The 24954-nt window shown below is 39.2% G+C and overlaps 1 protein-coding gene and 1 long non-coding RNA gene across 6 annotated transcripts in view; both read right to left on the bottom strand.

Moving 5' to 3' along the window:
- Positions 1-24954, bottom strand: part of PDGFD (platelet derived growth factor D) — a 149313-nt gene that overhangs the window by 41669 nt on the left and 82690 nt on the right. For 2 of the 5 annotated variants that reach the window (XM_035327842.1, XM_035327820.1), the window contains exons 2-3: positions 19125-19329; positions 14991-15171 (exon numbers count right to left, since the gene is read on the bottom strand). In XM_035327842.1, the coding sequence (XP_035183733.1) occupies positions 14991-15171; positions 19125-19329 (386 nt within the window). Of the gene's footprint in view, positions 1-14294; positions 14337-14990; positions 15172-19124; positions 19330-24954 lie in introns of all 5 variants that reach the window. The other 3 variants (XM_035327810.1, XM_035327800.1, XM_035327830.1) reach the window with 3 other exon arrangements.
- On the bottom strand, positions 7327-11930 carry LOC118167905. Its single transcript, XR_004751286.1, has 2 exons — positions 8939-11930; positions 7327-8900 (listed from the first exon to the last, which is right to left on the bottom strand). It is a non-coding gene; the product is annotated as an uncharacterized LOC118167905 (long non-coding RNA).

Here is a 24954-nt window from a genome sequence, read left to right as displayed (position 1 = left end):
GGAATGGTTTATTTCAGTTTAACATTAATGACCTATAAAATGTCACAGAAATTGAAGCTAAAAAAAACATTGGAAGTTGGAAAAAAAATAAATTAGGAGTTTTAAACACCATTTAATACAAAGAAATATGCTGGGACTACAAGAGGTCAGAAGCAGAGGCAGGAAAGAAAAATAAGCTTTCATTTAGAAGAATGTAAATGGAAAAAAAGGTCCAAACCAGAAACTCTATTTGATGGCACAGACTGACTCAGAAAGGAACTAGTGCCAAGAGACTATGCTTAGAAAAGGGGAAAAATATGAAACTAATCTGCAAGCAATGCGGTGGCATGGTATGCAAGGCAACTTCTACCTGCACGCATGCACAGGGATATTGCTGAGGGTATGGGGAGGAGGGTCTCCCAAAACCAAGGGAGACACAAATCACAGCCTCCGAGGGGTCCCGGGGCAGAGGTAGATCCTCTCCTCACTGCTGGGGCTGTGTTTGAACACCTGCACCACTTCACCACCTTCCATGGGGGTAGGCAGGTCTGTGCTCTGAAGAGTGTAAAGTCTGTGGGTGCAGGTGGCTTTGCTAGAAACTGAAGACACGTATTCTCCACATAACAGGCACAACCCATTTGTTTTAACCTTTCTGTGATATCACTATCAATGAAAATTGCAGGAGATAGCTTCATAACCTATCTCTGAAGACACTAAGGTGGTACCAAGCCCGTGTCATCATGGTCTTTCAGTGCTGGTCTGAGCTGGCCAGGTTTTTGGGCTCTCCACCTCCTTCAGCGATGTAGGCTTGCAAGAAGAAAATACTGTGTGAGTGCTCTCATACACTCCACCAGAAAACTTTGATCTGTGGTTCAGAAAGCATGAGTCTTTCCCAAACACCAAAACTATTGTCTGTTGAGCTTTCATTGCTGGTTTTAATACAGCTCTCCCATACATCCTTTCTATTCTTCAGGATGACAAACCTTCCTGAACAGCCACTGTTCCACCAGAAGATAAGCATCTTTGCAAGCCTCCAGATGTCACCTGCTAGCATCACAAGCATTTTCTCTGCTTTTAATCTATTTCTTAATGCACCTGGAAAATGTACCCCATGCAGCACTGAGCTAGCAATGCCAGTGGACAAGGTTGCTGCTAAGATGGCAAAGCAGGGTGTTTACTTTCACATATTTGTGAAGGAGATAAATTATATATAAAGGAAGTGGAGTGTCTTGTTTTCTGCTTACTTATATTATTTGTCCTGACTGCTCTTTATTTATTTTTTCCATCAGAACTGAATAATGCTACATCTTCTGCATAAAATAATGCCTGTGCAGAAAAGGTGGTGGTGGGCAAGGGGAGGCCTGAATGAGAATGTGACTAATATAACCAGACTCTCTGCTAATCATGGAAAACCTTGTTTTCATCATGTGTGCCTAATGGGTAGGACCTCAGACATATACTGTGAGGCACATTTTGAAATGAGAATGTCATTTCTAGACAGGTGAAAAAATTTTACCTCATCTGTAAAAACAGCAATTGATATCTGCTGCTTGGCGTAGATACCAATACCTGCAGAGCATTTCCAATTTCTATATACTTCTAGAGAAAGCAAAGCTTTCAGCAGTGCATTTCAATCACTAGCAGCCTCTTTAGCATGTAACTCAATCCACATGGGGCGGTCACACTACCTGTCCTTGCTGCATCTGGGTTCTTCAGAACATTTTTTCATCTCAAGATTCTCAGCCAGACCTCAGCATGAGAAAAATATTTGTGGCCCAAAGCTTGTTGTTTTACCCTGCTTTACAGCCTTATTCTGTTCAGGCCATTTTCCCACATTTAAGGGTTTGTTTGTTCTTTATATATGTATTTATTTCAAAGATAAGATTATCTTTTAAAATTACCCATAGGTCTTCAAACACTGGACCCCCATGGCTCACAGATGCCATGAACTGTCACTCACAGTGAAGGCAAAATAAAAGACCAATCTCCATGTAAGAACTTGTAGACAATATCTACATTAGTACATGAAATGAGAAAGAGATCAGTAAGGTGTGGTATGATTCATGTCCTAGGACATAACAATGACCTTGCAAAACAGAGTGGCCCTGCAAACTGCATATTGGAAACAGCCAGGGTCCATGCTAGCTCTCAAACTGACCGTGCTAAAAATGGGAGACTGCAAACAACCTTGTGTCTATGCTTTGGCTCACACCTAGCATTTTTAATTTACTAGTACATCACTTTGCTGACAATGTGGGATACATAGGCTTCTTTATGAGAGAGTCTGATCCTACACATAAAGAGTCAGATCCTGAAAAAGCTTGTATTTATGCTTCATTATATGACTGATGGGTAGACTTCAATGGTGCACAGTATCAAGAGCATGCAATGAGAAACTATGTGGCCTGATTTCTACAGTTGAAGGAAATTTTCATTACAGAATGTTTTGTTTTGTTTTTTTTTTTTTTTACTATACATCACCTAAGAAATACATCAGGGTATAAATATTGATTGAAAATAAGCATTTATATAGCTGCCAAGTTTGGAAGTAAAAAAAAAAAAAAAAAAAAAAAAAAAAAAAAGGCTTCTGCAACTTAAGAACAGAAGGGAACCTGGAAAATAAGTTTTACCTTCCACAAAACATCAAACTGTGTATTTAAAAAAATCTCAAACAGAAACAATTAAACTGGAAAACAAACAAACAAACAAACAAAAACAACAACAACAACAAAAAACTGTTGTAGAGGTTCACATAAAAGCTGGATGTTATTTGATTCTGCTGAAATGATCTGGTAACAAGATACAAAAAATCCACAGATCTAAAAAATAGTTTTTTTTTCCAGTGGTGCACATGAGTTACAAAATCTGGTCCTGTGCAGTTACTGGTCAGATCTTCTCTAATTAGGCATTGACTGGTCATCAAACTAGTAAAGAAAAAACAAAACAAAACAAAACAAAACAAAATAATTAACCCAAAACAGCATTTTTCATTGTATTGCCAAAGACAGGAAATAGGATAGATCTTCGGCATGGCATGTATGTCCAACGTCAGTTTAGCTTGGATAGAAATGCATGGACTGAAGGACAGACAGGGGACTGTAGACAAGGAACTATGATAACAACCTAGGCACTTGGTTTGAGGAGATGTTTCATTCAGTAGCATAGAGCTCAGCACCAGCCAGGGGTTCATTTTATGTAGCAGTGTCATTTAGGCCCAAATTTTCTTGTAAGATTTATCCTATCAAGTTTAAAGTGACAAGCACCCTGCAACCAAAAAAAGATGAGTGTAAATATGTATGTGTAAGGGAAAAACAGAAATACTCTGTGATATCTGTCATCTGTATTACTATGTAGACGTGCATGGTCTTTATAAAGTACTCAGAGCAAAACAGAAGGCTGTAAATTTAATAAAGATGTAAGCATAAAAAATCCAAATCAGATTTATACAGTGACACGACTGTCTTTGGAAATATGGTGCAGAGCATGAAGGTCATTCAAGCTAGAAGCAATGTGCTGAGCAAAGAACAGTGCAGGCTTACAAGCTTACAGGCTTACAAGCTTACAGACTTCTCCAGCAAGGAGAAAGGACCTTTTCTGATGACCTGTGCCTGGAATTGCAGAGTCAGATTAAGACTAAAAATGGTCAAAAGGAAGTGTAGAGATCACAAGAGCTCTGGTTGTGACACATCCCAAGGAGGAGAGGAGCTACCATCCTTTTCCCAGATTAAAACCAGCTGCTAGAAGTAAAAAGATCAGTGGCTTGTCATGCTGTGAAGCTGAGGTTTGCTCTTTCATCTTCCTGGTTTGGAATCTGGAACTGCTGCTCTCCATTTTGTAGTCATACAGTTTCTTAAACTACAGGGTACCTCAGGTAAGTTTGGCACACACACACACACAAACATGAACATCCAGATAAAACAGTGTAGCTGACAAACCCCTTTGTTTAGCAAACTCCATTTGGCAATGCAACCCACCCAGCTGGTACAGAATCCCTGACTGCAAACAGGAACAACCCAAGGTGCCTCTGTAGCATCTTGCAGAAGTTAATCTCATGGCATTTCACAAAGGATTGCTGTGTCTTTGTTCCAGGTGGGAAAACCTGAGGCTGTGAGAAGGCAGTCTGAGGCATCAGGGCAGGCAGCTTCTGTGGAGCCTGGCCCAGAGCCACAGCTGTGAGGCTTGTGCCCTCCCTGAGGGCAGGAGGCTACATCCAAGCCTGCCAGCAAGACAGAAATGGGCATGGCCATCTTTGTGAGGGCACAGAAAAGTCATAAATACTATCCCAACACAGCAAGGGGAAAGTTTACCCTGGAAAAATGCACCCTAATGTCTTCCTAAATTACATGCCAAGTGGAAGGAGGCACCTAGGAAATTTGGGAGCTCAGAGGCAGACTGTGCTGACAGAGGAAAACGCATTAAAAGACACGTTCCCAGTGTTAGGGTAACCAAGCCACTGTCATAAGCACAGTACCATTGCAGGTGACACTATCCTCCTACACAGACCTGGTAACATGATCCTGCAGAGTCAGTTCCCTTCACTACCACAGAGACATTATAAAAAGCTGAGAAACTATGGTGAAGTTTTGAAAAGAACATCAAAAAATCTCTGTGCGAAATGCATAGCCTGAATTTTTGAGGAAAGATTAAAAGCTAAGTATGGACTTTATTGCTTGACTAAGCAATAAACAAGGAAGTGTGAAAGCACTCTACAAAGATCTGAAGCAGATAGACACCCACGACAAAGAGAACAAACTTCTTTATAAAAAAATTAGGAAGGAATGTAATTGCATTCAATGGTACTGCACTAAAAAAGGGGAAATTAAAACTGGTTATGAAAGAAAAAATGTCTTTCTGACAGTGATTTATTAGTCTATGGTTTAATCTCCCCAGAGGTATGCTCCTATGCTTGTTATATTTAAAAATGGTACCAGATGAACAACCAGTACACTTACAAAGCAGAAAATTCTTGTCCTTAGAGAAAAATGGGCTGAATGACTTCATATCTTTAAATTCTCAGATTGTATATTTTGCTGCATTACACATACTGAATAATAATAATAAAAAAAGCCTCCAGCCTCTACTAAATGTAGGCTTGGAAACCTTAAAACAAATGAATTATCATTTGATCCAGCGTTGTAAGTATTTTCCAGTGGTTACAGCTGTTACAACAAACAAGGCAAAGATTTAATCTGTAAGCAATTAAACATGCATTATACACAATGCATTGTTTTCCCGGACTTTCCAAGAATGACAAAAACATGTGAACTGTTCTAAGCCTGAAACAGACCCTGCAATGCAAACTTGGGCTAGAACATTACAAGAGCAGGATTGGGCTGCTAGGCTTTGTAAGATAACATTGACACATGGCTGAATAAATAAAATTGGTGTAATACAAAACATGAAGTTGAGCCTAGGAACCCACCTCTAGGAGACTGTGAAGACATGCAGTTCTTGTTTTGATTTAAAAGACAACTGCAACCAACACTTGCTGTGAAGGTTTTCACAGGTTCTACAGTGTAGGTTGGAGGTCTAGCACATTTCAATTCACCAGTCACTTTCTCTGGAACTCAGTCAGAAGAAAAACCTAAAAGCAGACTAACTTCCCATTCTCCACCACAGTCAGCCCACACTGAAGTTAAACTGCACCTTTACCTTTTCTTCAAAAGCAGAGCAGAGACTAACTACTCAGTAAGAAACAAGGTCTGGAAGAAAAGGTCATTTCCTCTTCCCTTGCAGCCACAATGGACAAGCCTTGCCACACTAAGGCACCAGGAGTTACTTAACACCTCTTTGCAGTGTTGCTCCACAAGCTTAGTGCCTAATCAACCTCTTTACAGAATCAAACATGACATCTCTGTTCTCCCTACAAATTTGTCATCTAGAATTAGATTTCTATAAAAAACCCTTCATATAGTGTTACCAACGAAAATAAAACATAAGTTGTTAATATATTATTGTAATTCCACATGCTAACATTCTTCAGCTGTTGCTAAAGCACAGTTAAAGGGCAGAATATGGATTTGCAGAGCCAGCATTATGTCCTCAAGTCCTCAACAAGTGCTATTTTTCAACCAAACAGCTAATGTGATGGACAGCTTAATGAGTGCTATTAAAAAAGTTTGATAGTGTAAACTCACCTCATGTTCATACACTGAGAGGTAGTTTGGGGTAAATGTGGGATAATGACTGGATTACACCCTCTTCCTTAGTGTAGAAACAGAGAGGTCCACTGACAGGTTATCCTTGGCATGTCAATTTGCTAATATATTTCCCATCTGTCCTTGTAGTGCCCTCCTAATGGTCAGCTCTACAATGGACTTTAGCTGCAAGGTCTTTCCTAGAAGACTCAATGTCTTCAAGTAGGAGCTGCACTGAGACTGGAATGGGTCTGTTCCTATTACAGCGCTGAAACATCAAGTCCAAGCTACTGATATTTTTTGTTTGGTTACACAGACACAGGAAGGCAGGACAGGGAACAGGATGATCTTTATCCTCTCCCATTGCACCGTAAATTTTCCCTTTCATTTTACGCTTTATAGTTTTCAATTCTGGAGCATTCCTAGGTTTCTGCTAGCTATACATGCTTATTGTTGATTAAGAATATTGCTTTATGGCTTTATGGACACCCTGAAAAACCTTTCCAACATATGGTATGGATAATATGACTGATTTTAAGTCTGGAAAGCCAGGAACCATAAATCCTTTTGAAAAGTAATTGATTTGCCAAGAACAGTTTTAGTACATAAATGTTTTGAATATCCTCTATACTTTTTTTTTTTTTTTTTTTTTTTTAATCTGCCACTCATTCACAAGTATTACAGATAGTTAGGAATCATTGATTTATTTCTCTCATTGTCAATAGTTATTTAGGATATTTCCAATAAGTTTTGGCATGAGTTTCATTTCCTACTTGTCCAATAGCACAGTTTTGCCACTGACCAGTAAATCATGAACTCTCTCTCACTAGAAGTCAATTTGTATCTGTATTCCTCCACATATTTATTTAACAGGGATTGCTTGACCCTAACTGACATTTGAAAAGCAAGGAAAAGATTAGCTTTCATACTGTTTGTTTGTTTTTGTTTTGTTTTTATCTTCCACAGCTATGTTAGGGCTATAAAGTGATTATGAACTGGGAAGCAGCATGGACATGCAAGCTGAGAAGGGACAGACAACCCATCATGAATCTCCATGTGTTCTTGCACTTGGCCAAATACACTAGCAAGATCATGGCCCACAGCTATGAAACAGGTTCACTTCATTCATTTAATGAAAAAAACAAAGCCACCATTCTGTTGGTGTCAGACACTGCCAACAACTGCCACAAACTGCTTCCCTTATTCTCTATTCTTACACTCTGTGTAGTTGTTTAATCTCACTGCTAACATGGTTGTGTGCTTCTTGCAATTTACATCTTTCAATTTGTTTCTGCTATATCTTCCAAGAAATCAAGTTGTTGTTGAATAAGGCTTTTGAGAACTACCACAAAAATAAACTTTTTGTTTTGTTTTGTTTTTGTTGTTGTATAACAGAGTACCATCTTGTACTGCACGTTAGTCTTTTTCTGTTCTCATCTTTGTATCTCTAACTTACCTTAGAAAAGTAGGAATTTCCTCTTTGGGTCACTAACTTCCTCAGGAATTCATAAACAGTTAAGTACTGCTGACAGGAAATGCAGTTCTTCAAAACCTAAAGCTGTTCTAAATAAGCAATGACTTTAAAGTCTTGTTAAAGTCAATTATTTGGGACAGGATACTGGGTTTGAAAATAACATGCTTGAGTTTGTGTAATCCTTTGAAGCTGTAAAGTGCTACGTATTCTTGTCCTTGACCACGGCCACGAGTTTGGTGAATTTTCAAACAGTGTATAACACATTATTTGATTAAAGATGTAGCATTTTCAGCAGGAATTGGACATCAACAGGATTGCTGTTATGTTAAGACAGATTGATGACAACATCCTGCAAGGGAGCCACATTTTAACTGAGCTGTCAACAATTCAGAGACGGAGAAGAACAAATGGCCAGTTCTCCACCATGCAGTTCAAACAATAAAACTTCCAGGCACACATGCTTGCAGCTGGGAAAACACAGACGCTAAGATCTATTTTGTTTTCTGATTAAAACAATTGTCTTATCAGTTGAAGTTTAAAACGTTCCACTAACTTCTGTGTACTTGCTGGGCCTCATTTCTCATTTTGGTATCTTCCTTGCCAGAAGGTTTGTATTTCTCTGGCTGTAACTGAATTTCTCACCCATGCTTCTGGCTGACTCTTTTCACCTTTGATACATCCCCAAATCCAGGCCTACTGCTTCTAAACTTCACAGTCAGAGGTTTTGCTAAAAGAAGCTGATGTACTGGAATTGCCCTGCCTTTGCTAGATCCAGTCGTTCCTATTTCATGCTGTATTGGGTTTGTGTTTTAGTCCTCCTCTCCTAACCATGCCACAACTCTTCTGGTTTCACAAATCCCCTTGATTCCCTTGTTGTGTTTCCATTCTCCCTTCTTCAGTCCAACTGAAACTGCTTTAATCATGCTGTAATGAGCAAGTGACACTTGGATATCTTTCGTAAAGATGGAAGGTTTCTTCTTGCTTATCTTTCATGATGTAACTGCTTAGTTTGATATCGTCAGTCACACTCTCTCTGTCATTTGGATTTTTTATTTGTTCTTAAACTTTCAAGAATCTTCTTGTTTGGGTCTTCTGCCTTTGTGACCATTGCCTTTAGACATTTTTGCTGCCTTCTCTCTCTTTGCGGACTTACCTCCTTGGCTGTATGTGCTTCCTAGAGGCAAATGTTGGAATAAATCTTTTAATTAGGAACTTTGGCTGCCCCTGGAGCAGACAATGCTGCTGTGAAAGTGTCTGTCCAGACAAGCCTTATCAACCCAGGTATGTCAGCATCCTTTTTGTTAAGCTATCTGACTTCCAGTGTTGCTTCTTTTGTAACTTTCACTACCATTTGTTCTGCTCTAAGTGCTAGAACTGGAACGTTCCTGCACGCTGCTTCCTTTCTTCATCAAACCCTGCTGAAGGACAGGTTAGGTCTGTGAGATGAAGTAAGCAGCAGATTGAGGCTTGCTAGGTACTCGGGAGTCTTCATTAAATGGAAAGTATTGCTTCTCATATGAAATTATTCTGAGATGTTCATGTCTCAAGATCCACTCAGGCACAACCTCTCCTTTTAATATTTCCCATTTTATGCTGCTTTTTAGAACACTGTAAAACCTTCCAAATTAAAGGAGTTCATAGATAGATCCTCTACTGATGTAAAATTGTGAAAGGAATTTTAAAGATTTGGGGCAAGTTTTATCTAATTAGAAAGGAATTAATTACTTCTGTCCTGAAATATGAATCTCTGGCTGTTAATTTTATGAGGATGATATGCCTTAAGCAAGGCATAGAAAACAGTTTTCTGAAAGAACTTAAGAAAACAGAAATTTTCTCATATAAACGGTTATGAGTTTTGCACATTGATGGTATTTATAAATTTTTGTTTTTTGCTGTCTAGTTTGGACAGGAAATCAAAATTTAAAACAGAGAAAGAGTAGAAGAACAACTGATAAAGCTTCCACATGTGTAAATTCTGGCTTCTTCACTGTGAGATCTATTTCACATTAAATCAATTTATTAACCAAGACATTCTCCCTCCCTACCCCATTCCTCTCCTTTGTACCCCTAGCAATTTACCGGGATTCCTTCTGTGGATTATCTAAAAGCAGGGAAGACGTTCATGCATCATTATCATGCCTGTTGTCACATTGGATATATTATACAGATTTTCAGGCAGAATATTTTGTCTTGGAGACAGAAATGGAATGTCTATTCTGTGAAAGAAGTGACAAGCTAAAACAGAATCACAGCAGCAAAGGCTCCTGCAGCTTCTGGGCTGGATTCAATCCTGTGGACGGTGATAAAGAATTAATCACCCTTTATGGCCCTCATGAATCTGGTGACTGTATCTTTTTGCTATCGTATTAACTCTTAAAAGGAAGTTTACTTATTTACATTTTAAAAAATGCTGTCTGATGCTGCATTATTTATGCAAACAAATCTGCTAAAAAGGAGGAGTCAGTCACTTAGTACAGAATGACTGTCTTTGCATGAGCAGCACAATCAGTTTTAATTCTGTACATTTTAATTCTCTGATTGTGCTTTGAATTTTCGGCATTTTCTTGGGAGTTTAACAGGCAAGTATTCAGTAGTTTAAATGCAGTGTTTGAATTGGTCAACATTTTTTGCATGAGAAAACAATTACATTTTATTAGTTTACCTGTTGTGTCTTACCCCACTCTGTGACCAGTGGTCTTCTTTGATCATAAATGATGAAATATAGCCTGGATGTTTAGTGGAAAGCCAGTTCTTTGTAAAATTCCATGATGGATCAAAACCCAAAGTTCTCTCATTACCATTCATTTTTTTTAAGGCTTCTTCATTTAAGAAATGTTGTTACAAACAAGAAAAATTACTTAGAATCTAACACATTGATACACATTTTGATGCCAAATTTATCCCAGGACAACTGTGCTTCTGTTCTTCTGTTTAACACCACATGTATATCAGTTTTGATTTATAATTCCCAAATAAGCAAGGATTGTTATTAATGCCATGTGATGTTTCCTATTAATGAATTACATTTAAAAGAAAGATAAAAGCAGATATGCAAGTTTACATATGTATGTATATATATGCAAAAATATGTGCATGTACATATATATTTTTTAACCTTACAACTTTGTATATGTGTATGTTTGTACACGTATATGTTACAAGTTTTCCTGGGGCCAGGAAATTGATTTAAGTCAAAGTTCCCAAACATGGACTTCATTTAAGATTAATGAAAGGATTAGTAAGGCAATAGCAATTTACTGTTATAAAAGTATAACAAATATATGCCTCTTACAACAAATTTAAAATAATGGTTCTAATTAGCAAATGGAATCCAACATTTTCCAGTTGTCTCGTTAAAATGAAATTAGATCCAGAACTGGGAATTTTAATTCAAAACATTCACCTTTACTGTTCGAGTGTGTTGCTGAATGAGTTCCTAGATTATTCTAGTAAATGTCCCTGCTAATGTACTTGTAAAATGCGGGGTCCGGTCTTGTTAACATTCCCTTTCAGAAAGTGGACATTGGAAGAATTTCACTTCATAAGGAAAAGGGAGATTGTATAAAATGACTTCAAACAAACAAAGATTATTTCAATGTGTAATACCGTAATTTAATTTACATTCCTACATCTCAAAATAATTTATGTTGTATTCTTAGTAATTACTGAATACTGACTTGATAGAAGCAAGATTCCTCAGTTGAGGTAACTGCACTGAACCCAATGGTGGAATGAAATTTTACATTTGTGAAGATATGAAAAATTCTCACCACCTCCTTTAAGGTGTACAACCCAGGGCCCTGTTTCCTGACAATGTCTAAATGTCTACCTCCCTGTTAGCAGCTGTGTAAATAACCAAAGGTAACTTGTCTTACTCTATCTCACACAGAGCATTTGTTGTGAAATACTATGCCCTTGGAGTAAGAAATTATATCAAGTTTGAGAAAAAAAAAAAAAAAAAAAAAAAAGATTGGAATACCTCAGTGCCTTGTATACCATAAACTAGTATTTCTAAGGAAACACAATGAAGAAAAATAAAATATGTTTGTTTGAGAAACAAGCACTTTAAGTAATAATGTCAGGGAAGAATTTCAAACAAAGTTGCAACTAAGTGAGTTTCCTGCCTAATAGCCATCCTGGGCTTGGTCCAGACTTTTTTTGCTTTAGGTCTGTTAAGCTTGAAGGAAAAGACAATTTTTAAAGATGTTCAAGGGAGACATTTCTCCATGTGAATACTCAGGTTATGCCAACAAAGTGCAAAGCTACAACTAGAGGCTTTGGTTGTGAAATATCCTAACACATGAGCTGCCAGCTGTGCATACTTACTTGTTTCCGCACCATCACAGACCACCATAGGACTTGTTAGTGTTAGGTCAGAGGTTGGACTCGGTGATCTTGGAGGTCTCTTCCAACCTAGACTATTCTGTGATTCTGTGATTCTGTGATTCTGTGATAGAGTATGACTGTCTTCTAGCTGTGGCTGGACACTTCCGACTCATTCAACTTGGAATGGGTGGAGCTTGCAAAATAAGCTCCTGGAGTCAGCTCCACCCTGAAGCTCCCACCCCCAGGGAGTTGTATGACTCGGGAAAGAGTGTATCAAGGCCCAGCAACACCAACAGCACCTTGGATCTCACCACCTCCCTCCAAAACCACGCTTGCTGTTCCCGTTTCAGCCTTCCTAGTCCCTCCGACCCAGAGTGGAGACAGCAGAGGCAGAGAGGGGCAGAGGACGTGGAGGGAGGTAGAGTAAGTGGAAAATGTGAAGGGAACTGGCCTTGGCAAGCAAAAACTGCTAAATGCTGTGTTTAGATGCTCAGACTTGTTGTTGTTGTTGTTTTGTTTTTCCTTCACAGCTCTGCTCCCTTTCCCATTGTCCCTTATCTTATATTTAGGCAGTTAATTACTCTCATATATCCATGTAGCTTTCAAAACTGTCCTGTTTAAGTTCACAAGTTCACCCTTGCATCTCTTCAGTCTTTTCTTCCAGAGCCACTTTGAATTCTAATCCCACCACCCTGCTCCCTGCCATGTAAGATGAAGATCTTACATGAGTTGCTTACGTTGCATGCCTAGTTTTACAAGGGCAAATGTGATTTTCATGTATACAAGTGTAATTTATGCATTCTATTAAAAAAAAAAAAACAAAAAAAAAAAAAAACTTTTTGTTTCTCTAAATGGTACTGAAATGTGAAGTTAATGCAAAAACACAAGTACACGAAGATAATGAAGTATGTCTCTGCTAAACTCAGTGGTGCGTCATTTGTGCCTCATGCAGAGTGCTGAACTAAGTAAAAACTTGATCTGCATCAAATGAAGTGAACTTAACTGACTTCCTTGAAGATTCATAAACAAGAAGACTGGAGAGCAATGCTGCAATGTTGTTTGGCTACATGGATAGCAGGGAGAAATTTGTCCAGTCATTCTGGCATCAAGCTTTGAAGATGCAGCTGATCAATAAACTCAAGTGAACACTCCCAATTGATTGATTGCTTCATTTTTTTTAAAAAAAAATTATCAACCAGATTTGGGTATAAAAATAAATAAATGCCATGCAGATACCAACTCCACATATATGAAAAAAAAAGGGAGTTAAATGTTTACACATATCTCACACACAGTTTTCCAGGTAAGTCCTCAGAAGCAGAAGGTTATAAGGGATAGAAAAAAAAGCAGTGTAAAGGTCTTTCATTTTGTCTGATACAAAATACCGTATGGTTTTGCATGCTTCATTAATGATCACTGCTTTGCCACCTACAAAAACACAATGAGTTCAACCTTCAGGGGTCAGCAGTGCTCAGCATATCTCTGTGAACCAAGCTCAGAATGGCTGCGGGGACTGTTGGATAAGGGCTGAACATGCTGAATATTAATCTCAAAGTGTTAGGTTGGACAGTTTGTAATCTGAAAACTATCTAGGTATGTATCATCCCCCATCTCACTGAGATGCATGAATGCTGCTAATCACCAGTGCAATTCTCTTTGAGAAAAAAAAAAAATAATAAAGTGAAAAGTGTTTTGTTCAGAGGGTGCACTTAGTATTCTTGTGAATTAATTTGCTAGAGTATAAAATTCACTGTTTACTTACAGTGTTGAAATTAGATAAATAGAGTAGCTTTTTTGAGCTTTCTAGTGCAGAGAGTCCTGTGTTTTGAGTGATAACATTCACTGTTGGAAAGTCTAATGCTATCAGACTAGCTGTACGTGGTCTGGAATCAAGGTTGCTAAAGCATCGGAGTTTTTGTAGTTGCACTGAAATACAAGCAGGCTAAAGAGAGGCTGCTTCACTGTCCTTTTTATGCCCAGTGGTCTTTCATACTATGTTCCACCTAAATTTTAGTCTTTGAAAAAGACAAAAAGACCTTCAGATTAGAGTAAATTAGAGCTCAGGATTTACTCATAGTGCAATGCTTTACTCCACTAGAAGCCTACCAATTTAAATGCAAAGAAGCACAATCATTATGGTTTTATACTTGTTTTGACAATGCACTGTTTATGGATTCTTTTTAGCATACATAGGCATACATGCATGCAAAGCCAAGAGGTTGAAGTGAAATGACTCATTGAGTCCTGCTACAGCATTAACGTTACTGCTATTTCAAGCTTTCTTACTCTTGTTAAATAACAGTGGACTAACAAAAGGGAATAAGAATTGCGATGGATATGAAAATATAATGATGACAGTATAATAAATTACTGCTTACCATTTCCTGAGTGTTTGCAAAATCTGCCTCTTTCGAGCTACACTGCACCAAAAGCATTATAATATTAATCAGGACAATACAGGGAATACATATTTGTATTAAAAACTACTTAAAGTAATAAGCATTCCTGTTTTCTAAAGACAAAAAAAAAAAAAAAAAAGAATGTTTGAAACTGTACATGATACACTGGTAATGCTACTGCATATACAAACAGGTGTGTTTATATATTTATACATGGTTAAAAACACAGCCTGAGCATTATCACACTGTATCTTGCATGTGGGATTTTATTGCATGTAGAATAAACTGATCTGCATCTAACAGAATCACAGCAATAACCCCTGAAGGTATTTTTATTTGACCTCAAATGAACATAAAAGAAGGAGCAGCCATTTCTTTGCTATTTCTGCAGCATCTGTCAAGGCACTGGCAGTGCAGCTTCAGTGCAGAAAGTGTTAGTGCTTCTGAAACATGTTATTAGTGTAAATCTTGGCCTGGACTTGACTTTATTTTATATTTAATGACAGAATGTCAAAACTACTTTGAGATGTATTAATGTAGTTGCTGGAATGAAAATATTTCTAGTCAATTAGTCTTTTGATCTAATACAGTTAGCTACACCACCCGGTCTTCAAGTACTGATGCTCTTTTACACTACAATCTGTCTTCCATCCATTATACGGTGAGATGACTTACCACAAGGGAGTAACAAATCTTGAATCCGGGTTTAGCCACAAAGTAGTCATCAGATTTGAAGGTTATCTTTATCTCATTTGTTCTTGATGTTATTCTTGGAGGTACTTCTTTGTGCCCACACCACCGTCCTCGTATAACTGTACTGGTCTCCGATAAATCTTCCACTTCCACAAAGTCATACCTGGGAACCAGTTTGAAGGATTAATTTTTGCTGGCTCTGGTTACAGAAAGTGGCTGCAAATAGACAGAAGTGCAGCTGGAGATGCACAGACAACTGGCCCCCATTCTCCACTGCAAAACATTGGGCTAAATATTACAAATGGTGTACATGCCTACTTAGCATGAAATATACTAAGCTACAAGCTACTCCCTGAGTGCTCAAATGGCTACTTCTGGTACTGCTAGAGCATGGCAGACAGTATTCTATACAATGTTGAAATAGCAATGTGAGGCATTTAGACCTGCTTGGTACACAGTAAACAAACGCATTATGTTTCACATGGTGGATAAATAATTTAGAGATCTGATACAATATTATTTAAGGCAGGATGCCTGAGCAGCTGCAAGCATTTATGAGTTTGCTGGTGGTCCCTGAACTCCCTGTAGCAATGGCCACCGGCTCCCATTTGCTGTGCTGGGGCAGGAGCCAAGAGAAAACGAAGATGCTGGGGGCACATGGGGCAGTACCTGCTGCTGAAAGGTGATTTTTAGGACCTTCCTAAAATAGGATACGGTGATGGTGTTTGCTATCATGGCCCGCTTGTTCGCGTGCTTGGGTCATTTATTGAGCTCATTTATTGAGCTGGAGAAAAATAAGAAAGAGACCAGAGTCCTAGTCTCACTGCATCTGTGAGAAAAACAATCCCTCGATATCTGTGGAGCCAGAATTAGGCCCCACACATTGCAGCTAGCAAGGGAGAGGTGATGACAAGGTGGGCAGGCCAAGCGCAGGCAAGGGGAGAGAGGGAGAGCTGCCATCCCCACAGCACAGCTAAGCCTTAAATCCTTGGAGGTCTTCACTCAGGAAAGGCTTTTATTGCCAAAGCATGTGCTCCTTCCAAAGAGGGAGTTTAATATCGTTAAATGACTCTTAGTAGAATTGCGGTATCAAAGAGCTCCCCATCCCCCGGGTCTGTGGACCAAGTGCCTGCCTCTCTCCCCACTTGTGGGAGTTGAATAGCTCTGTAAATAACAGACCTGCTTTCCTTTTTCTGCTGAAAAAAATCCAAGCATGATGCAGCTTGAGAATATCAGCCCTGCTGCTTTTACATTCACAACCCCCAAATTACACAGGATAGAAAATAACAGATTCACCATAACTGAATGACTACATCTGCCCAAACCCTGCTGAAACAAACATATTTTTGTGACATTAGAAAGTTTAGTTCAGGACTGAGGTAAATTTGTCTTGGGCTCTCTCCACCATCCTCCGGCCAGCCCCCTGCTGTCTGGTGGGGATGGATGTGGTACCCCAGAAGAACTCCCCCACCACCCATGCAAACATCCTCCACTGCCCTCGGGCATCGCAACAGCCCCTGTTGTGATGCCTGCTGAGCTAGCAGGCACAGCTGAGGCCATGCTTTGAGGTGGTGTCAGCTCAAGGACACTTAGGTTGCCCAAAGCCTGTGGTGTTAACTCCTGCCCCAGGGCCCTGCAGGCCTGGCCTCTTGCCCTGCCATCTTCCCTGAGGTCCTGCGCCAAACAGATTGGCTCCTCCAGCAGCATCCAGTGAATACATTTCGTAACACAAGATGTTGTGTGGTTTTCAGTAGGAGATTGAACAACACCTTGTGAAAATTGCCCTGATTGGCGTCCACTTCCTAAGGCCAGGAGTCAGAGCAACTGCTAGCAAAAATGGGGCAAAGCCCTTCTAAGGAAGTTTCTCTGTTTTCAACAGCAAAACTTGGCTGCAAAAACCTTGGAAGTAGGTATAATTTCTGTTGTTTCTGTGCATCCACAGAGCCTCAGAGGCTGGATAACTTAATTGCTTTTCAGAATCACCCTTTATCAATTACCTGTGGAAATGCTAACAGCACTTCTAGAAAGATCTGCAAAAATTGAAATATTTCCTCCTCTGAAACAGCTTTGCTAAAATGTACCTTTTCATTCCTCAGCCTGAATGAATTTCAATCAGTTCAGCCTTAATAGTATGCAAATTACAATAATTAGCGTTAATGAAAAATTGGAAGAAAACACTAGGAACTGTCTGGAAAAAATCATAAAGTCAAAAGCAAGTACAAAAGGAATCTAAGGTGCACAGACCCTGAATTACTTGTCCAATACACACAGCGTTCAAGCACATGCTCTACTCACAGCACTTATTTCAATTAAAAACATGACTAGCTGTCTCTCTAAAGCAACATTGGAGGGATTGTCAGGGACTAAAGTTGAATGAAAAAACTAGTTTTGAAAAACATATCAAGCATTAACAAAAAATCTAGCTATGCGTACAGAAATGAACAGGCTTAAGCCATTACAAGCTGTCTCTCTGAGAAATTCCTCACTCTGGAAGTAATACTCGACAAATAAAACTGTTCCAGTAACTTCAGCAAAAGCTCTATTTCTGAAAAGAATGTGATATTTCTCCAGTTTCTACAGACATACGGATTACGGAAGGTCTTTACTTCTCTCTTCATCCTAAATTAGCTTCTCTGGGAAAAGCAGGTGGAATGTCTTCCAAGATGGTCAAAGTCCAGAGTTCCAATAATGGCTTGACTTCCCCTCATTGTGCCACCACCTTTAATGACTCTTGAAAGAAAATATTTCATCTTTTTCCATGGTAAATTAGCCCTCTGTTTCAAAGTTGCAATGATTTAAGGTCAGCCACAGTTTATCCACTATGTAAATATTAACAGGCCGCTTCTGTATGCATTAGGCTTTCAGTGTTTGAGGTGCTAGGAGGTAACTTATTACTGTGCTGCTGATCTCAGACCAACAGCACCCGAGCAGAGCAGAAGCTGCCAAGACAATAAATGTACAGGAGAGGAGAGCCAGCTTCAGTCAGCATTTCTTTATTGCTAAATGGAAAACAAAAACCTGCAGAAATGGTTATCTCTATTGGTAACGCAGAAAATCAACAAAGCAAAAACACACACAAAAAAAATCCACCCTGTAAAACCCTGCAGAGATACCAAGTCCTATAAATGCAAATTAATTGACAAGATAAGATAAGCAGTGGCTGGGTGTGCAGAAATCCTAACAACTGAGTTCTCTGCATAGATAAGACACAAATAACGGCATGATCAGGCAGAGAGCTGGAAGCTGAGACTTGAGCTTTTGATGTAAGCTGCATAACAGCAATCTGGCTTTTGGAGCACATGGCAATCTTGAGCCTGCTGTCCCTCACAGACCACATAGTTGAACAAAGGAAATATAAACAAACCAAACAATTACAATGATAGCATTTTAGTGAATGTTGGCAAGATTCAGCTTTGTGCTCTGCTGTTGCAAAGCAGTTTATCCACCTGGGTTAATCAGCCAGATCAACCGAGATTATGGTCATTTTGGCTTAAAAGAAAAAAAAAAAAAACAACACAAAGGAACTGCAATACTGTACAGTATACCCTATTAGATATATTACTGTGCAGAGTATACTGATGTTTGCAGGCCTACATTTAAAGGTTTTAAAAGAAACTGTGGCAGTGAAGAATAACATTAAAGATAAAGAAATAATTTGAAGAACATAATTATATTTTGAATGCATTTTTATCTGTCCCTCATACCCCAATACATACACATACCTACTCATTCACTCCTCCCAGTGCCTTACACCTACTGAAAAAGATGTTTTTGCCTGGCTGAAACATGACAGAACTGATAGAGGACAAAATCCTGCTAAAGTAGTTCCTGAGCTGTTAGGCAGCTGGATTTGAGTGTACAAGTGCATTGTACCTGGAAATTTATAGAAGGATTAAAGCCTGCCAGAACTGCTTCAAGTCTAGGGCAGCTCAGTTTATGATAAACTCAAAAACCAAGGCATGTTGGAAGGAACTCCTGGAATCCTGGGGCTTGAAGCAGGTCCAGGGTTACTAAGGTTTTGGTTTGTGGTCTCATGCCAATGTCCACGCCGTTAAGCTAGAAGGTCATACTAAGGAGCTCTTTGCAATCTTCCACACAAGACAGCTTGCCACTCACCTGCAGATTTCATTTTCAGGCTCTTCCAGTCCAAACTGATTATCAAAGGCCAGCTGGATCCTGGTACTCTCTGGGGAGTGGAGCCGCCACGTCAGCAGGAGGTTCCTGGGGTAACTGCTCGGGAAGCGAGGACTGTGGATGCAGCCGTTCCCTGCCACGCTGATGGTCTCTTCTTTTCGGTACAAGTCTGTGAGGTGATTGCTCTCTGTTAGTAGTCACAACTTGTAGAAATTAGTATGTTGTTCCAGTTACAGGAAGGCAAAAAACACAACAATTTATAAAACAGAACAAATTATTTGCATTTAAAGTCTATGAGTTAAGATTTTTAAAGTTGGAACTGGGAGCATTCTTTATTAAATAGGAAGGACAATGTACATTCTCTTAATTCAACCCCCATTAAACAATAAGAACAACAATACTCAATTGTATACAGCCTTTATTTTATGATAAATATATCATTACTTTAACATCAATGTTGATTATACAACTCCCTTCTCATCATTTCAGTTTTAAAATGGAATTTGAACTTTAATAAAAGTTTAAAACATGAGAACAATCAAGTAAGACAGAGCAAAGTAAAAAGGCAAACATCCCTGTTCCCCAGATTTGGTACTCTGGGGAGGGATTCCCTCTGAGCAAAGCAGCAATAACAAGGAAAGAGTAACTGGAAGTTTGTTTATTGTGCTTAAGTATTTCCTCTCAGAAGCATGTGTTAGTTCACATTCTGACAGTCATCTTTTGGCTTGATACTTCTGTTGTCAAAGGATCATTAATACAAGCAGGTATTCCACACTTACAATGGCAAAACAGAAATTGGAAGCTGGCTCACCCACCACCATATTGAGTAACTTCAAGACAAACAACAAAGCTCTTACTTAATGAAAATTTCACAACTTTGCCTGAGCAAATACTCAATTGTTCCTAAAGTTTGCTTATACTGAGGTAAAACCTCAGCTGCTGTAAATCCCTTACTCCAAGGATAACGGGAACTGCGTCAAGACCCAGCTCCCTAAAAGTCAAAATGTCCTCTCAGTTGTGCCATGCACTTGCATTGTCCAGCTATTACCAATAGCGGGATTTGTCTCCCAGCACCGACAAATGGCAAACAACTATATTTTTGTGCATTGAAAATTTTAGTGTGCTGAAATTTCAAAGATCAGATGGCTTCAAGGCAACATGCAGTTTCCAGTCAAGACATTTGAATCTGAGCCTCCACATGTGAAATGGCTATATACACTTTCCATATGACACATGGAGATCTTGAGTAATTGAGCTTAGCTCAATTACTCACAGATTTCTAACACCATTTACGATATCATATGATTTCCTTCCTGGTCTCCATTAGGATGGGGAAGTCCAGCAACACATATATCAGCCTCAAACAGAGTCCTGTGGAAGCTGTGCTGTCTTACAGAGCCACCTGTGTGTCAGCAAGCTGAGATCCTCCTCAACATAGCCAGAGGGACTTATACTCTGATAGGTCTTCACTCAGTTACTCAACTGCATTGAACAAATGTTAACTAATGGGAACATGGGCACTAGCTTTCATGTAAACATGTGAGCTCTGGTGTCCTGATCTTAAACTGAACATCAGCCCCAGTTCTGTGCTGAAGGTTTGATCAACCTCCACTGCAGGCAGCCTAAACGTAAAACATAGCCTTCTCCTGACTTTGGCTATTGAGGAATTCTCCCCCACAAACCACTCTACTTAATTTCAGAACCAAGACTCAATAATACACTGAATGTTCCCCCCCAAAACAAACAAACAAACAAACAAACAAACAAACAAAAAAAACTAAGCAAATACATTTTGTTTGTTAGTTAAATACTCATGGAAGACAGAAACCCAGAGAAATGTTGCAAAATTCATGGTAAGTGAATTTACTTTTCAGGTGGCTTTTCACTGGTTCCTGGCTTTAAATACAAAGCTGTAAGCAGTGTGGATGTGGGTCAATGGTTCATTGTACCCTTCTGACAAAGTAATAATTCTTGCTTCCAATCAACCTGAACCTTAGAAGATAAAAGTCTGTGTTTCTTGTAAAAGTCTCCAAAGATCTATTTGTGACATCTTTTTAAGAAGCTTTCATTCAAGATGAAATGTTTTCACACCGTTAGCCATCCTTTCTAAGCAAATACAGCCTTGACTGCATAGTTCAAAAAGTTTTGTTTCTTTTGTTCTGTTTTGACCAAGTGATTTTGCACTGGGAAACTGAAAATTCAGTGAAAATAAAGACCACACACAAATCAGTTTTGTTGTAATTTTCATCAGGAGCATCTATACACAAGTCTGATTTCTGTATTTTTTTTTTTTTTTTCTGTAACAACAACACCAAAAAAAGAAATCAACCAACAAAAAAAAACTCTTTTTTTTTTTTTTTTTTTTTTTCCCCAAACCCGGATTGGGAATGAAACAAAATGTCCAGCCAACCCTACCGAGTTCCTTCAGAAATGCTGAGCAACTTTGGACTCTGAGGACACCCAGTACACCCACCCAAGGGGACAGAGGATATTCACAGAGTCAAAAATGTCCAGGAAAATAGATAAAAATAAAACAGTTTTGATGAAAGCAAATTCTGCACTTTTGAATGAAGCAACCATTCCCTAGGTCAGAACAAAGGTTACTGTATTAAAGCATGGCAAATTCCTCCTATACCTGAGAGTATTCTTTTTTTTCCTTGGGCAGCAAATTCTTGCAATTTTCCCACTATAACTACACATTTCATTGAGGGATTCAATGTGGTTCATATTTCTCACAGAAAGGTTCCCCTTCCCAGCCAGATATGAACACAGATGGGCTTGTATATTACCCCAAACAAAAAGACTGTGTATGTTACTCAGCACAAAGGTAGCAAAAGCATGTTACCAATGTTCTTGTTCCCCAAGGAGACATGCTCTCTCAGTTTTTCATTTAACTAAAACTCTAAATCCAACAGATTGGGGTGCTCTGCCCCTGCTGACTTGATCAGGGCAATGCCTGGTGCAGTTCTGCATTATCCAAGTTGAAGAGGTAAATTGAGAAATAAAGCAGCACAATGAAAAGCTTATAAAATCAAAGCACAGTGACTTATCTTTATGTCCTGGTTTCAGTTAGGACAGAGTTAATTTTCTTCCTAGTAGCTGGTAGAGTGCTATGTTTTGGATTAAGATGAGAAGAGTGCTGATAAGATGCTGATGTTTTAATTGTTGCAGAACTGTGCTTACACCAAGCCAAGGACTTTTCAGCTCCTTGCTCTGTCCTGCCAGCGGGCAGGCTGAGGGTGCAGCAAGAGCTGGGAGGGGACAGACCCAGGACAGCTGACCCAAACTGGCCAAAGGGGTATTCCATACCATCTGACGGCATGCTGAACAATATACAGGGGTGGCTAGCCGGGGTGGTGGGGAGTGGCTTCTCAGGGATAGGCTGATTCAGCGGGTGGTGAGCAATTGCATTGTGCATCACTTGTTTCATACATACTACTATTATTATTATTATTATTTCCTATCTTAATGAACTGTCTTTATCTCAACTCACAGGCTTCACTTTCCTGTTTCTCTCCCCCATCCCAGAGAGGGAGGGGGGAGGGTGAGCAAAAGGCTGTGTGGTGTTTAGCTGCCGGCCGGGTTAAACCACAACACTCTATCATAGTAAATACAGAAATTATAGAGTAACTCATTATAAGGAAAGGCTAGAGGGAAGAATGGGAGGAGAATTCTCAATAAAAATATAACAGGATGAAGGTATGGCTTTTCCACACAGAAAGAAAATCTGTTTGACAATAATGGACACAAACGCTGTTTCTATAATCCTTTACAAGGGATGAAATGCAAAGCCACTCAGAGCCTTCACTTGACACTGGAATAGACTTTTCAAGAGCTTTCAAACAGTTTGATTCCCTCTTACCTCTGTCCCCATTTGCTAATTTACAGTCTGAAGTAGTGCAGCTGAGAATGGATCTACAGTTTTCTAATAGGATTTTCAGTGCAGTTTTGCAGAATTAACTGGTTTAAATAGATATGGGAACATGGTCAACCCAAATTTAGTCTCTGGAGGCTGGCCCATCAAAAATTGTCAAGTATCTGGGAAACAGCTTGAGGAGATGTAAGCTGCTCCTGTATTTCTTGTAGCAGCTAAGACACAAGACTAAAATAACAAGACCATTCAAAGCAGACAAGCATTTCAAACATTGTCCTCATCAGATACACCGGGAGAACTCATAGAAATCAGATACTGGACATGGGGAAAGTCAGAAAATAAATAAATAAATAAAAAGAACTTGGAAAAAGATGTAGACAAAGGAAAAGAAAGTGCCTCTTTCAAGGCACAGAACTGTCCCAAGCTGTAATGCAATACAATGCAGTATTATACAGTGTCCTGAATGCCATGTAGTAACTGTATTCCTTAATGCTTTATAGTACTAAATAAAAGATGACAGTGGGTAATACACTACTTGTCACATTTACTAAAAAGCATATAAAATCATTTCACAATGAATAAAAGAAAGCGTTAAGTCATAAGGCAAAAAGCAGAGTCTGTTTAAGCAATACGCACAAGGAGGATATTCTAGATGGCAGGAGTTAGAAAGACATCCTTATACATGGGGGAGGGAGCCTGTTTCATAAGAAAGATGAGTGAGATGGAAGCTGAGAGATATTTTTTTTGCAGTAAAGCAATTCCCTGCAGAGGAACTGACTGCAAAACAACTTTATCTATATTTTACTTTTCTGGACTAACCTATTTTTATTCCCTTAATTCTTGCCCAACTAATAATTTTAAACTTACTGGTCTACACTATAGCAGCCTTCCAGGTTAGAGAAGCTCCCATTGCTTATAGAAGATGCATTTTCAGATGTGTTTGCCTCCCCCCACCTGCAAGGAGATCAGCTGAACGTGATACACAGGGGGAAGTCCAGCCCAATACTCTGAAAACAGGGCTTGTCTGAAAACTGTCCCCAGCATGAGTGCCCAGCACATCCAGTGATTCTCCTTCCCAGGTAGGGCATGCTCTCCTAATGTCATGCTGCATGAGCAGCAAGATCTGGAAACACCAGTTTCATCCTGCGTTAGCTCTGGATGTCTGCATTTCCTAGTAAGCTTTCACAATGTATCTACATGCTATTGTGGAACCTGCTCCCAGTCCTGACATACCCGATACAGAAAGAAGTCTGCTTTTATTATCATCGCTCAACAGACAATGAGTTCCTTCACTTAAAATAAAAATAAAACCAAAATGCAATTACTGCTTGCTAATAGCTAATTGGCCATCTGTTCTTGGATATCCATTGAGCAAAAGAGAGTCTGTAAGTGTCAATTGCTTCAGAAAGGAGAAGAATTCAGAGAATGACCTTGTCTAAGGGCCTAACCAATAATATGGAATATTTACTCCCACTTTTCTAAGGTTTCTGGAGTTTTAGCCTCACTTGTAAAGGCATTTTTCTGTGCATAAGTTTGCTTCCATCTTTCTTCCCCTTGTACGTGTACTTGTAGAAGTTGGCCAACAACAATAAACTTTGACACAGTGGTAGAAGCTGAGAAGACACTACATTCTGACATGCTTTATAACAAGAAGTATACCCTCTTAAATCCCATGGAGCATAACCTGATGAGCTCATCCTCTGTTTCAGCTCAGAAGAAAGTTGCTGGAAACCATGTGAAGTTCATTTCATCACTTATGAAACTATTTGTTTTATTTCAGGAAATAACCTTGGGAGTTTGCATGTGGGAGTTTTCCAGATATAACTCTCCTCCCCCACTGCTGCCGTCTTTGAAACAAATACAGTGGTCAATGGTTTGCCACCAGTTTTTAAACAAAGGAGATAACCTTCAGGGAGAATAATAGCTCCTCAGATCCTT

This window comes from Oxyura jamaicensis, chromosome 1 (assembly GCF_011077185.1).
Source record: "Oxyura jamaicensis isolate SHBP4307 breed ruddy duck chromosome 1, BPBGC_Ojam_1.0, whole genome shotgun sequence".
Taxonomy (NCBI): domain Eukaryota; kingdom Metazoa; phylum Chordata; class Aves; order Anseriformes; family Anatidae; genus Oxyura; species Oxyura jamaicensis.
The sequence above is the reverse complement of the archived record's forward strand: the minus strand, read 5'-3'. Positions and strand labels throughout refer to the sequence as shown.